At 30.9% G+C, this 16,777-nt stretch overlaps 1 protein-coding gene across 1 annotated transcript; it reads right to left on the bottom strand.

The window, feature by feature from the left end:
* Window positions 1–2,873: 2,873 nt before the first annotated feature.
* LOC134267698 (uncharacterized) lies at window positions 2,874–10,086 on the bottom strand. Its single transcript, XM_062749915.1, has 4 exons — window positions 10,028–10,086; window positions 9,025–9,252; window positions 6,373–6,627; window positions 2,874–3,028 (listed from the first exon to the last, which is right to left on the bottom strand). Exons 1-4 carry the CDS (start codon window positions 10,053–10,055, stop codon window positions 2,874–2,876), a joined length of 666 nt encoding a protein of 221 aa, XP_062605899.1. The 5' UTR covers window positions 10,056–10,086.
* Window positions 10,087–16,777: the final 6,691 nt, after the last annotated feature.

A 16,777-nucleotide genomic window follows, 5' to 3' on the forward strand; every position in this document is an offset into this window, starting at 1 on the left:
GGGTGAACTGCAATAATCTTTTACGGAGTACATTCTTATGGACTATAAATCTTTTCGATAAATGTTCAAACAAAAAAAACATGCGGCGGAAAAATAATAAAAAAAAAAAAGAATAATAAACAGAAGAATATCAATAGGTCTTTCCACAGAAAATGAAATATATTATGATGAGAAACAAAACTTGTCATATTTTTTTTAAAAATAACACTAATCGGAAGCAAAACATTTACAGGACTAAAAAATTAGGAGTGAGATGGGATTCTTTTTCTATGGATGGTCACTATCCCCTAAATACTGAACACACGCGCCATGTGGTACAGGAATATTAAATAGCGTAAAAAATATTTAATCAATAGTATTTGAAAAGTCGTTCAGTATTTTAAATTAATGATAAATTGTTTTTGCTGACAAGGACATTGTGTCAGTTATTGTATTCTCCCTACCTTCGAGATATTTTTCTCCCCAAAACCCTCTGTCACATCCATTTAAACATGTTCCATTGTTGCGGTTACATTGTTCTGAGTTCAAACATGAGCCACATGACTGATTACAGTATTGCCCGTACCTCTGATGTTCACATTCTGCAACAAACAATCTTATTTTTTAAAAAAATATGCATAATTTTGTCAGAAAATGTAATATTAAACGAGAGAAATTGTTTCAAATATATATTGTACGTGTACATTACTGCTGTATTCAAAATTATGCGTATTCATTGGGTATTGACTTGTTGACCTAACCATGACTCTACGTTCAGAGTATTGTATATGTAAATGATTTCTCAGCAGTATTCATAAATTAGTGCATTGATGTCTGCACCAAAACCGCTGAAATATGAGGCCCGTTTTTTTTTTAAAGTACACATACAGTATATACGAGGGGCATTTCAAAACCTCTGGCAACTGTTTAATAAAAAAATTTCACGGAAATTTTACGTTTTACGGAAATTGTTGTGTTAGATATCATTTGAAAGTTAGAAAATATATATAGACATATTGTGAGGTCACATTTTAAGTTTTACGACTTAATAACTCCGGAAGTGACGTCAGAATAAAGAATATTTAGCATTCTGAAATGTTGCGTTATTTTATCCACTTGAGAAGATCGTAAAAGTGCTGCCAATGGCTAGTTTGAAAACATATTTCAAAGAAAATTTAATTTGCAAAGAGATAGAGTAGGACTATGATACTGATTATCAGCAATTCCATTATTAATTGCATGATTTGTTTACGAGCACGGTTTATGTCCGGTTATGCTATAATCGACATTTATTTCAGATTTTTATTTACATGATACGGGTGGATTGTCGGTCTTTTAAAAAGCTCTCCATTGTTTGAAATAAAACATGTCCTGTAATAAAATGAAGTGTATTAATGCAGTTTTCATCAAATATATTTTGAGGGACAGGACTCCTACCGATTACGAATAAAATGTATCAAATATTGTCCCTAACTTGATTTTGCGTGTATTTCTTCATTTTAATTCAACTTCGGCGCCCCTAAACTCACTGCTGCTTTTGACTTTTAAATCTATAAGATGAATATAAGTTACACAGATATGTAAAGTCTTTTTTTTATTTTCCATGTATTCAAATTTGCGAATATGTGGAGGTAATTTGGGGCTACAACTGCGCTGCCGCCATTTTTGATTTTACAAGAAAATATGGGGCACATTAAACTTAACATCTCTTGAGCCTTCATCGATCCCACAAATCTCGTTAAAACACCTGACAAATTTATGTTATCAAATTTTGTAACTCAATAAGTTCCGTAAAACGATTAATTTATTAATAAATAGTTGCAACAACTTTTAAAATACCCCTCGTATGTTCATTTTAACTGATGTTTAGATGTCTTCCTAAATTCTAATTATCAATCGTGTTAAAGTTTCCATATTGTAGATAATTTCTAAAACGAAATTAAACAAAGAGAAAAAAGCAAGTACTACCATTTTCGCAAAATGTCCCTTTCCATCCAGCAAGACATCCAAACTCACAAATACCAGTAAACCTGTTGCATCCAAGGCAGTTTGTTTTACAAATTTCATCGCAATTTTTTCAATGTCTTCCGAAAGGGCATGCTGTGAGAAAAAAGATTGAACGGCAAAGGTACTGAAATTTTTAAATTATAATGTATTGTTGTAAAAATATTGACAACTTCTACAATAGCAATCATCAACTCTGCGTGCCTCGAAATTTTAAAGTGAATTCTTTATACTGTACTTTATGAGGCAAATGAATATGAACTTGAATATGAATTTGATCATGTGCTTTTAATCGATTTTTTAAAAAAATTATGATCTTGTTATCAGTTTTATAATGTTTTAGCCTTACATTCTGTGACATTAATGGTCTTTTCCTCTCCAAGTTTAGATCTTGATATTATTTTTCATACATTCCTTTTCTCAATCTACAAGATTCTTTTTTTACCTTTATCACATGCTTCTCCTTGAAAACCTTTGTCACATCCGTTTGGACAACTTCCATTCACGTGATTACATTGTTCGCCAACACTACACAGGTGAAAGAACACTCAAGGCCGTATTTATTTCTATCACAATCTGTAAATGAAACTCATTTTATTCTACTTACCATTGAAACCTGAAAATAATCTTGGTTATACAATCATGTAATCATTGTTGCATTTAGTTTAAACTTCTTTGTGAAATATTTTTTTAATCTCATCAATGTCAAAATACGTCAATAAATAATAATAAATATCAATTCAGAGTTACTCTTTGTTTGAGTGCAAAACATTCGAGAAGTCAGGGAGAGGGCTCATTCACACCTTACTTATCAAGAGTAGGGATAGGGTGTAAGGTTATTTCAGCAGAAGATATTCAATTTCCGAAATTTCAGTTCCCCCACCTCTTTCTCACTCAAATACGTACTTTTTTTTACATCGTTCTCCTTTGTATCCGGCAACACATCCAAGACATGTACCATTAACAATATCACAATGTCCCTCCTGACAATTCTGTGGACAGGGAACATTACAGTGTTTTCCAAAAACACCCGAGGTAGAACATCCTTTATGAAAAAAAAGATACATGTATCATTGAGCATTTTTCTTGCTTTAATTAATAATTATGTTTAAATTATAAAGAATTAAATTTCAAAATTAAAAATACACAGAAATTTATGAGAGCCATCAATATTTTAAACACAAGCTGCATAGCCCAGGTCGACGACGTTAGATCTGTAAAAATGTCATTAAAAGGAATACCATATCTTCATCAAATAGCAGTGATTTTCCACTTCTTGAAGTTGTCTCCGAAACTTTATACACCGATGAAAAAATATCAGTACTAAATATTTTCCAATAAATCTAAGTTCGTTCAATAAATATTTTTGTATCAGAAGACGTTTCAAGCATATTAAATATAACTGTATCATTGAACAATGTCCATTTCATATGACCAGTGTCGCTTTTTCTTTCAATTTGAAAAAAAATACTTCTTGAGGCTTTCATATATTTACATTGTCTATTTAGCAAGAGATACTAAATGTATCAGAAAACGGCGATAACCGCTTTATTTGTGATATATTATTCATTTTTACTAAATCAATCAGTTTTTGACTCGTATTAAAAAGAAAATATTCAATTCAATCAGATCATTTTACTTAAAAGTTTATGCCATTTTAACCCTGGTGCACACTATAGTCTACATTAAATAATTCAGACTTTAACAAAAATATAACGTTCACACAATAAAAATATTCAAATCTGAATTTTCATAACTAATATTTTGGTATACAATAAGCATATCTTAAACCATTCATTTTGACAAAAACGTTACTGTTCATTTACTTTTTGGACAATCCTGGTACTTAAAATAGTTAAATCTAAATAACTATATTAAACTGCAGTTTTTGTACTCAATGCTTAAGTTTGCTTTCTTTTCATTTACTATGAAATTTACAATAAATTTATCTACATATGTACAATGAAAAAACACGGCTGAAAGTTCAATCATGGTTGTCACGCGAGTCTCACACCACGTTCCAACGTCATCCACGGTCCACCATATTGTCCATATTGTCCACCATAGTGTCCCGCCCGGTCCACCATATCCTAAGTAGCCTTACGACGTAAACAAATCCTCCCGTCCAAATAAAGCTAATATACAATTTTGGTCACCTACAATTTTCATAGGGTTTTCTAATAAAACATTCAAAACACATGTCTATTCAAAATACTAGATTTTACAAACAAATTACAATAGAAAACATGTATTTTTGCCGTTTAACAATTGCTAACAGTTTTACATAGAATATTGCTTTTTAAAGCTAACAACAAAAATATGGTAAAGTGTAAAAGCTTACTGAGCTGTGGCATTTTTTACATAAAAACCATACTGTCGGCCCCAAGGTCTTGCTCTCAACGCCGCTACAAAACATCCCTGAATCCCAAGATCACACAGCAGGGAAACAGCTAAAACACACCCAAGTTCACACAGCATGGGTTATATAAAAGGCACACCCAAGATCCCTAAGCATGGGTAAAGTATACATTGTAACTCACGGCGTCCAGACCACATCTGATGAACACTAGCCAACACCCAGTATAAATAACTGACCAAACTACTCAAACGGGTTCGACAAGTATACGTTGATAAAAATAGCAACAAGTACAACCCAGTGACCAATAGTGCGTAAATGTAATAATCGATAACTCCTAATGGCCAAATAAAGATAACTCTTACAAATACCTGTACAATAAGCTATATGTAATATAAAACATTGACATAATACCACTTGTGATAAAATACAACATTCGGAATTTATATTCAAAATAACTATATATGTATTTAAACCATTGATTAAATTCAGATAAAATTTCAATTGACATAGTTTGCAAAGCTATATATATTATATAGACACAGACTCGTGTTTCCTCTGACGATCAGTCCATGAGGCATTTAACTCTTTAATAACAATCATCGAAATTTAATGAGAGGATATTCCGCGGATTAGATTTCATTTTTCAGGGAGTAGTGTCTTCCCGGGGAGTCAGTCGCTCGGCCAAGTGGTAAGAGCGTCTGCTGTTAAGTCTCAAAGTAAAAATTGATCCTTGTGTCAAAGGTTTAGATCCCACTGAGAGGAATGGAGACCTGTCCTTCGAATTAGACCAGATAAAACTTATGCCGCAGTAGGTGCTGACATGAAAATCACCTCTCCCTGCTTACTGGCCCCAAGTGCACAAGTATAGGAAAAAGTTTGCTGCTCTCCACTGGCAAGTGGTGGCGTCTCCATATGAGTGGAAGTACTTGAGAGGGATGTAAATTGATATGCAATCGATCAATCTGCCCGGGGAAATGCACAATATAGTATCATTCATTTCATTAGGAGTCCGAAAACTTGGCAGCACACATCAATTTTTTTTTCTTTGCATATTAGAACTGAGGACAACAGTACCTGTTTTCACTGCATAGTTTGTTTCTACAATAGTTGACACTAGTTTACTGTAGTGTCCTATTTTTTTCTCATGTAGATCAAAGCGTCCCAAATAATGAATTGCATTTTGCAATATTTTATATAAGAAAACTCAAAGTATTTTTTCTATAATTAATAGAAATGTCACATGTAATTATACAATGTATATTAATATTTAAATAATTGTTATTATTGAATTTAAGTTGATCTTTTAAGCAACTATATATCTACAGATTATATGTAACATCTTCACTGTAGCGTTACTGGAATATGATTTTTAATTGATATATGGAAATGTCCCCCAACTATCCATGATCAGAATTACACTGAATATTTTTCCATATTGTTTCTTATAAAGTAATTATTTTTGAAACTCACAACCTGCATAAATGAAAGAAGATCTAAATGTTATAATATTATATCATGGCAAGAAGAATGCAGGAACTGAGAAACATATTCTTTTTTTTATTAATAAACGCTAACCTTTTGATATTCATGTAAAACAAATGAGAAAAAAATAGTTCTCAAAACAATTTCAAAATGAAATTCATGCATAGTTTAAAATAATATATTTGATGTTTAATTCTTTAAAATACAAAATACTTTACTAAGATTACCATTTATTTATGAGTAATACTAATTGTTCTTTTTTTTTTTTATTCATATATGGTTCTGCACGATATATGCCCTCATAAGCAATTTCTGACGGGGAAATGTATAATAATTATGTTTTAAATCAGGGGGGTATCTGCATACTTACCAACATTAAATATTTTCATACACCATGTTCTCATATATTTTATATAGCTTTATAAAATGGTGTAAATTTGATATGTTTATGCAACGCTGGGGTCTTTATTTTAAGAATTGTTTTATATTTTTTAAGAATAGCAAACATTAATCATAGTCCTACTGCTTAAACTGTTTTGTTCTCTTACCAAAAATTTCAAGTTCACACAGTTCGTTGAATGCATATTGAGAATATCCAGCAGGGTAGGTAACCCAAGGAAGTCTCTCATTGTAGTAAATGACGTAACGTCCGTGCTTTATACATTCTATTGTTATAGTATTCGGTATTGTAGTTCTGGTGTACTTTGAGTCTTTAAAGCAAAGGACACCCTCATTTTTCTCAGTTGTGTTGGAGACGTAAACTGACATACCCAGAAATCGAGCTGTGTAATCATTGCTGGAATCTAAAATATTAGAAAGGAGAAAATGGGTAATTTAGTGCGTGAAGGATTTGCCTTCTTGAATTCTAAAATCCACCAATTATACTTGGATCCACGCTCTTCATATAAAGTTGTCGAATTTTTTTAAAAAATAATTTTTTTGTTTTTCCTCAACTAAGATTGCGAACTACGTTGAAGTATATTATTAACACCGTTAATTATTTGCTTGTTATTAAAAGGATTTTCTTACACATAAAGAAAACTCTAATGAGCTTATACTGTATGCTACGATCTAAAGTATATTAGATAAAGATGCGTATTTTGAAATTATTTAATTCATTTTCAACATAGGGTACCTGCCTTTATTCTGCGAGAAATATGTTTAAAGTCAATGAAGTATTTGTGAAATTAATGGAAATAATTAATTCAATTAATTAATTAATTATTATAGGTCTAATATAATGCTAAATATATTTTAGTATGTGAGAAATTGTAATTAATTGTAATAACCCTTTATCTCAACATTAAGGGCAGATCACTCGTACAGCATAAAACAACCCTTCAAATGAAATACTTTGGTGAAAAAGTATTGCAAACGGAAATACTGTGAAATCATTAATTTTCGTGGGGGTTTAATTTTCGTGGTTTAAAAGATGTGAAGTGACCCACGAATTCATGTCCACAACGAAAAGTAAAATGGCATATATAGACTGCTCAACAATTCTTCATCCACGAAATCAAATCCCCACGAACCAGTAGATTTTCATCAAACCACGAAAATTTGACCCCACGAAAATATGTGATTTTACAGTATAATAACAGCGAAAAATGTTATAAAACGGGATTATTGTCTTTTGCATTAAATATAACATTTTGCTAATTTACTATGCAAAGCCATAGCTGCCTTGTGTGGCTATTTCATAATATACTTTTTTTTATGAAGATGGTGCTCTATTATATTATGCTGTGTTTTTTTTATATGAAGGTAGGCATATTTAATACGCCATTGCTAGTTTCTGCTCTTTTTTCCATAGGCGCTTTGTTTAAGTAGGAACGGTGTATTTTGTGTATTATGTTTTTTTTTTCTAGATGTGTCTGAAAAAATCGATAACATATCATATATATTATATAATATAATATTGTTAATATTACCCCCCACCTTTTTCCAAACAATACCTTTACTATTGAAAATGTCCAGTGAAAGGTTGGTTGCCCCCCCTCCCCTTCTTACCACCGTATATTGATATAAAGGAAATGAAGTATTGTATGCCACAAAATTGAAAGAAAAAGGAAGCTGGCCTTGGAAAAAGTTAGCCACATTACCCCCCTCCCCCCACCCCCTCCCTCCGAATTCGGAGTTTGGTCAATTTTTTTTTTTTTTTTTTTTTGCTTTTCAACTTTTACCGGTAATTAATTTTTTTCTCCCCCCCCTCAAATTTCAAAAACGATGGTACGTGCTTGTGATGTATGGGATCAAGAAATCCGGAAATTAGACACAAAATATATAATGAAACAAATGGATAAAAAATTTGGGGAAAACAGAATATCATCTCTCAGTTGATTCGATATGCAAGAGCAAGCTCTGTGAATTATTTTATTAAACAAGGTACATGTATATTGTTGAAAAACAGGTTTCGGAAATAACAATAACTGCAATCTTGTTTAAAAAATTTTTTCGCAAGTTCTGTGGTCGATACAATGAAATACTATAAATCATTTAATTTTGATTTTGAGTCCAATGTTGTATGACGTTTTTCATACTTATTGTTAAGTCATTATATATACACTGAATTGTCGACATATTTTCCTTTTTTTTTTTGACGGTCGTGACAAAGAAAACAAGGCGGATGTGACCGGTCAGCAGGGGCTGATCACTTCTCCATGACACCTAATCCCACCCCTTATGTTCTCCATGTCTATGTTTGATGTGCTCCCATTTTGAAATTAAAGACAAATCTTCAATACTGTTTGTTATTGACATTTCATGTAGATAATTTCTGAATATCGATTTATTTTCAATCAATCGGAATAGCCATCATCTGCCTTTGAAGACTGACTGATTGATTGGTTGATCGCTTATAGTGTAACGTACCTTTCGCAATATTTTTTCTCTAGTCATGGAAATGTTTATACATAATTCTACGTTTTTAATATCTGTAACGGAGCTGAAAAAAGAGTGGAACCCGGCCCTCCTGTTAACGAGCTGATCACACTGAGAAAAGTAAACTGTATAAGCTTAATTTTGATAAAAATCGATACCCCTTTCTGTAAAATTATCATATATTGATACAAAATTGTTTGAAAAACGTATTTCTATATTAATCTTGGATTCATTTTCTGATTTTAAAACGGATTGACATTTATATTTAAAAATCCATGGTTGTTGTAATATTAAAGCAAAAGAGTTTGATAAATCAGTACCCCATTCTACATTGTCTGTCCTGTAGTAGATTTTAATTAGACGGATACTGTGTACTTCTCCTAGATCTACTCGCCAGGTTGCAGTTTGTTGATCATCTTTCGATATCGTACACTGTCCTCCATCAGCTGACCGGTCTGAATACAACCCATCTACTGCTTTATCTGCTCCCCATGGCTTGTTCCAATAGGGAAACTGCTGCCATGCAGGCTTTTGTAATGCAAGGTTTTCTATAATATGACGTGTAGAAAAATATTTGTAAAAAAAATCGTTAATTCTTTTATATTTACATTCAGTATAATTTTCCTTATCAAATCCATTAGAAATCCACGACGTTCAAATTTCTATAACACACGCGAAACCTTGTCACCGCGCGTTAAAATACACAGTAGGAACTATATGCATTTTCAATATTCTAGAAAGACCAAAATGTAAAATGTTTTATTTCAATTTAATGAAAAACTACAACCCTGAAAAATTAACGTAGAAATTAACGAAATGTGCTTTAAGAATTAATTTGTCACATTTTTAATCGCAATGTTTGTTTGCGTAATTTAACTTTACAACGTCACTTAACGTCATCTGACGTCACAAACAGCTCTTACGTCTATTAACCACGTTAGTTTTGAAGGGCGTTAAATTCACATTAAATGTTAACGAAATAAACAATTATGAAGAAGGAAAATTAGAGAATGTAAATATCAGCATTAAATTCATAATTTTGGCTGTCTTCGGTCCTATAACACACCTGGCCGTGCCGACAAATTTATCACACCGCGCTAACACGCGGTATTCAATTTGTCGGCACGGCCAGGTGTGTTATAGGACCGAAGACAGCCAAAATTATGAATTCAATGCTTAAATGATTATTGACCGGAAAAAAAAATCTTACATGTAATCGCACGATAAGGAAGTTAGTGTCATACATGTAAATGTTTTAGAGAAATTGCTGGAGAAACGAAGAAATGGATAATCTACAGTTGTAAGTAGGGGAAAAAAACTTACCATAGCCAAATGTAACAGTCACAATCATGACCAAAAGACCAAAACAATTGAAGAATACCACTCTTTCGTCCATCTTAAAATGAATAAATGAATCATTACAACAAAAAATATATGTTAATCATTTTTCCTTAACTGAATAAAGAAATAAGGAAGATAACATGATTTATTTTACATTCTATATAAATTAAATTGGAGATTGGGGAAGTAAAGGCATTACAAAGAAATATATGTACATAATTACAATATAGGACATGAACTAGTAGTGGACATATTTTATATTTATATTTAATACGGAAGACATTATGTACTTAAAGAATTGCGTATCTAAAATAAAATAAAACACCTTTTAAATTAAAATTGATATGTCAAACATCGCTAAGGGCATTTTTACTTTTGTACAATTTGATAAATAAAGAGATTAAAGCTCTGACATGTGTATCTAATGCAAGAAATGGTTGAAATAGGATTTAAAGGAGGCGACAACGAATGAAAATGCAGGTGTTTTAGGGGGCGTCCTGAGTACATTCTAAAGATAGCCTGTAAATACTTATTGAGTTTGAGTGTATTTTGAGACCTGAAATAAGGTTGTTTGATTATTTTTTTTTTCTTACAGTCGAACGAACAGGAAAATTACTTAAAATTCAAGAAATAATGATATAAGGGAGGAAAGAGACCACTTTGCAACGTTAAATGAATATTCTGAATAGTATTATTTTAATTTGGGGGACCCCGCCAGCACCCTTTGCTCCTTGACAGTAACTTAAAACGCCAAACTAGATCATAAGAAACATTAATTGAAAAGGACACATATCCATAAGTTCATTTATGTATACGAAGGAATTTATGTGATCTAAATATTGGAAGTTTTTTTGGTGTTTTGATTTATTAATAATGCCGTATTAATACTTGGGACTGAGGGTTTTATTCCGGAGTATAGTTTCTAAGCGCCCTCTATTGACGGCTATTATCCTAATCCATATCAGAATAATGTTTGGGTCCAAAATCCGTGGTTTGAAAGTTTTATCCTTCTCTACCCTCCTCAAACTTTCATACACACTGTTGTTATTGTTCAGATTAATGATTTTTGTTGATGGTGTAGGATATTTTTCGGGCCCCGCCTTCTGCTGCATTTTAAAATCTAAAAATTTTTCCATTCATATAGCATTTATAATAAATGCTCTATTCACTAACTATTCACTAACTTTTGCTTTATTATTTTAATAGCTGAAGAACAAAGCTGCAAATGTGCTACAGTTACATGCGAACTGAGTTGTTTATTATTGCCCGCATTTAAGATCACATAAAGAAGATTTATTTTGTGTAGTTTATTCTAAAATGCAATATTATTTAAAGATGGAACTCAACTTTCTTTTTAGGTTCAATTTTCATGCTATTTTTACATTTCATTTATAACTTATCTTTTCCAACATCGACAATTGTCTATTATATTAATGGGGAACGGGTTTTATGTGTACTTGAAATAATCATGGAGATCTTGTTTCTGTTCCTTTTTAAAGAATAAGTCATTTTATGGCCATCAACGTTCTACAGATAACTCAAAATGTTGCATTCAAACGGAAAATTTATCCACCTTATTGTGATTCATTGTAGCAGGGGTCAGAAATACCTTGCTTCAAATATATACAGAACATATAATCATATTAGTGTTCTTCATGGGCCATTTCAAGTGGCGCCTTCCCCACAGTCAAATTCCTTAGCGTCACAGTTAAAAAAAAACTCAGCGCCATCGTTCCACCACAGTTAAACTATTGGCGCCACAGTAAGGTCGTCGTTGTCAGAACGATAAATATTGTGATTTTTAAAAAATAAAAAAAATTTCTTTACCTCAAAACTATGGGTATGTTCCCATTTCGCCTTAACTGTGAAACTCGGGTAAGAAAAAGTTAAAAAGTACTAAGGCGAAATGGGAATTTTAGTATTTGTAAATATTAAAACTAAGCTGATATAAAAATTTAAATGTATAAATTTTTTAGATTGAATTTAACAATTAATTGGAATTTATGAATATTGGGAATGAAATTCTACATGTAATGCTAAAAATTACTTTATGCTTAATATATTAAATCTTCATCACCTTAATTCACCTGAGAGCTTACTAAGGCGAAATGGGAATGCTAAACTTTACAGTTAAGGCGAGATGGGAACAAGCCAAACTATGTACCGTTTTCCGTTTCAAATGCTAAACTCTTAATTTACTCTATTTACGGTTCATTGTTTGGTTTGTGCAATCAATTATCTTCTAGACCTCCTTCACGATAATTGCAAAGGGAGTTTAAATATTATTTAGTTTTTTATTATGCCTAAATAGTTTAAAAAGTTTACCATGTCTTTAACATTACACTTGCACTCAAGTTAAAGCATCGTATGTATTTAATGTGACCTACCAGAATCTCTTCTAGCGATCTTTATGTGTATATTTAACTTTAATACATAATCATTTATAAATAATGGTTAAATAACTTGTCATAAGATAGTATTGATACTTTTTTCAGATTTTATGAGCAAATATCTATTTACTTAGTACTTAAGTGTGTTTGGGAAGGGAGGGTCTTTTTCACAGTATATATTAACAGTTGTGGGAATAATAGAAATTTTCTTCTGCACTTTGTAAAATCGATATATATTTTTTTGAAATCATTATTTTTTTTATTTCATCAAACATTTTGCCAAATAATAAATGCTTTTTGTATTTAAATGTTAATTCATATGTGCTGTGTGATGAGGACAAGATTCACAGTTTGATAATTACAAGAATGCTTAAATTAATATGATATAATCGCTAAATTTGAAACCTTATCATCAAAACTAAAGAAAATAATTATTAAATACAAATTGTATCGAATATGAATTTATCTAGTAGCATTGGGGCTGTACAGGGACAAGGAATGTAGAGAATATCGCCAAAACGATAAGCGCATTCGTGATTTACATCAAAAGTGCAAGGGAATAGACGATTTTGTTTGAGCTGAAATTTGGATTATTTATTGCTTATATAGTGCATATTTTGAGCTGATCCTGGTCTGCATAACATGATTTTTATTGCTAACAGAATTTAAGGGAAGTGGAAATTTTTAGCTGTCATCTGCAATTTCGGCAAAATTTTCAGTACTTCGCAAACAACACAGACTAGATCCCTGCACTTTTTTGGTAGAGGAAATAAACACCTTTTATTATGTTTTAATTTTTTTTTCTTGAAAAACAAGCGTATGCCTTTGCACTATCCTCATTTCCTACATTCAGCTTAACGTTTCCATTTTTATACAATTCACATGACAAACAGCTGATACATGCAATATAACTGGAAATAACTATGGCCCCGTCCTATCCATTATTTACAGCTATATTACATTTTCTACAAGTATTCAGTTGCTTTGTTACAATTTCTTAAAAGAAGAAATACATATTAAAATGGTGCAAAGGTCACATTTTCTATATCGGTCCTAAACATAGCTGCGATGAAGTAGAAAGTCAAAGTTCAAACTTTGAATGGCTATATCTTCAACTAATTTGATAAACTTTTAAATCACGATTCAGGATAATGTTTAAATATAACGAAAGTAAGTTTTACAGTTCCAGAGTGGATTCATTTGAAAAAATATCAGAATTAATTTAGAATTCAGAATGTGTAGCACATAGATATTTTTTTTAAAGTACACGAAAACTAACAGAACTAACAAGTAAGGTGGTAATTAATAGATGGTGTGCTCCATACTGATTAACATACTGATTAAAGTATATGAAAAAAAAATATTGTATCAGAAACGATTTAATATACTGACACGCAAAAGAAACGCAACAAGCAGCAATCTTCAAATAGTTGAATTTTTTATCTAATGATTTTCAAAAAAGAATACAGTTAGGCTAAACTCGCTTTTCAGAACATCAGAGATTTGATAAAAATGTAAATGTTTATCATTTAACTTTACTAAGTAATATATGACTGTTAAAACACCCCCCTCCAAGCCATTCAATTACAACGTGCAAGACTGCCCTTAACAACAATTGCAGCTTAATTTCTACGATACAATAGGTTAATCAATATCGATATCTAACCGAAGGAATTATTCTTTGCAATTTTTAGATGTCCGTTTTCAGATGATTCGGTCGAATTTTCTCTAACTTACCCATTGTAGTAACCCTTGGACTTCCGGTCCAAGGACTATCATTTATGCATATAATACATAAGACTTTGGTGAGGTGTAATGCATTGTATTTTTGCATCATCAACTCTCCATCACCTTTATGTTGAGATTTTCCAGTTAGAGCAATGGAAATGCGTACTTAAACCATTTTTGAGAAGCCTTAGTATCGTTACGGGAAACTAAAGGAGATTTTATTTTTTGAAATATTGCTGCATTACTTAAGATGAGCAGTACAAATCCTTAAAACTACATAATATTTCCAAAGGTTTTGTTAAACATGAAATTTTTTATTTCTGTTAAGCAGACTCAAACTTGACTTCCGGTTATGGTACGAAAATCGTTCAACCGTTAAATTACCGATATTTACCAAATTGAAGATAACCATAATATTAAGATACAAAATTCTTTTCTTTACATAGTTATTTCCTCCTAAAGTAGGGTGTTGCGTTTCTCATGCGTGTCAGTATAGTATGCATGTAACATAATATTTCATAGGAAGTGGAAGAAAAAAATTATTAGAATTACAATTTTATGTCTGAAAGTTTTAATCGAAACATACAATCAATATTTCTAAAAAAATAAACTTCATACCCTGTTTTATGAGAAATAGTATTTCAAACAAACTGAAATGTATACTACATATAATCAATACAAATAAATTTAATTAACAAGCATATATATTTTTAACAGAAAAAATGAACAAAATTAAATAATAAAAAAATCGACAAAAATGACATGCAAACATATTTTTATGCATAAATATATACTGTCTACAAAAACTTACAAGTAAGAAGTAAATAATATCTAAAATGTATGAGATTTTTTTTTTTTTTTTTGCTTAGATTATACAGGAAAACACATTTTAAACTGTCAATCCTTCCATTACTAGAAACGATTCAAAATATTGATATTCAGTTATATTTCAGAATTCTGTCCAAAACAATTAAGTCTACAATTTGATTTAGGTTCAGTTTTAAAATCACTTGAATAAAATATTAATAAAATAAGTGTCACATAATGTAATGATCTGCCTTAATGTTTACATTAAAGATTAAATACTGGATTATGTTAACTGTATGTATAAACTAACAAATCTTATATATTGTGGATTTGAACAACTTTTTTTTTTAATAAATAAATCTATCCCAGGTTAAAGAATATATTTTGGATAATACTTGAATAATATTGGAGTATTCAATATGTATAAATTATTTGGAGGAATGAAACAGTATTCAAACTCTAAAGTCCCGTACAATTACAAAATAGGAGCGAAGGAAACACTAAAATCTGATGTTTTTATTCATATTCAGAAAGCGATATACTTCAAAATGTCGATTAATATTATATTTATGAAAATTACACGCTTTGAAGTTTGTGATACTATTAGTATCTGACATGGAGTCGAATTCTAGTGGAACATAAAACACAATCTAGACAGTTACCTTTTACTTCTATATGTATAGATGTTTACATTTTTTTTATATATGTATTTACAATACACATATACATGATATAAGGATTTGTTGTATTATTATTATTTTAGAAATATTTTTATATCGTCCGAATCTAAGCTATTGCAACTTGTCATAGTGAGAAGGTTGACTTAAATGACCCAGCTCCTGGTATCCTCCGTTGTCTTCAACTTTATCATAGATCTCTGTGTTAGGTGTTTTTTCTTGAGAATTATCTTTTGTATTTTTCTCCTTGTAATTCTTTCGCTTGTTTCTCTTATTTCTGTAGCTTCTGAAACAACCCCAAAAAGAAATAAAATACTGATGATTAAGATTTATTTAATTATTCATAACAGATACATCATGATAAACCCAGATTTGCATATTTTGTAAATTGTAACAAAAGATCATACCTACCGGAAAATTAAGAATATGTTTAGTATAAGACTCAAACACAGAATTGCTAAGACTCCGTACAGATATGAACGCCATGGGCTGCTTTGATCAGGATTTAAGGATATATCAATCACTGAAACCAAAAACAATATATACAGAATGTTTTAACCTCAGAAACATTGTAATTAAGAGGTTAAACCTTCATTTTAAAAGTGATTCCTATAAATCGGTCAATTAAAACATGATAAAGTGTGTTTGTTTAAACAATGAAATGCTTTCTTTGTTTGTTATTACTGGAATGAACGGAAGCAGCTGTTGCAGAAAAATGCTTAGCGGTTATACATTGTATTGTTTATATTTATATCCATTTAAATAATTATTTAAAGTAGGATTAAAAAGATTAATTATTGTATTAATGATGCGAACGTCTTTATACGTTTCATTGATGGAAAAGCCACTGATCAAGAAATCTGTACTGGCGACATGCCGACTGTAGATCATGCTTTGATAACCGCAATGGGATTTCTTAAGAAATAAAGGAGAAAATAATCAGCGGATGTAAATATATTGTCTAAATACATAAGTGTAATCGTATGTTTTTAATTAAGTGTAACTTTTGTTCCATGAATAGTAGAGGGCTGATATTTACAGTTAGACACATTTATAAGAAGTTCCCAATCTATATGTAGTTTCAAAGTCAACTTCATATTAGGAGGTCAAATAATATCTTGAATGTATAT

Source organism: Saccostrea cucullata, unplaced genomic scaffold, assembly GCF_032062105.1.
Source record: "Saccostrea cucullata isolate Sc308-1 unplaced genomic scaffold, CSIRO_AGI_Scuc_v1 ctg4688, whole genome shotgun sequence".
NCBI lineage: Eukaryota > Metazoa > Mollusca > Bivalvia > Ostreida > Ostreidae > Saccostrea > Saccostrea cuccullata.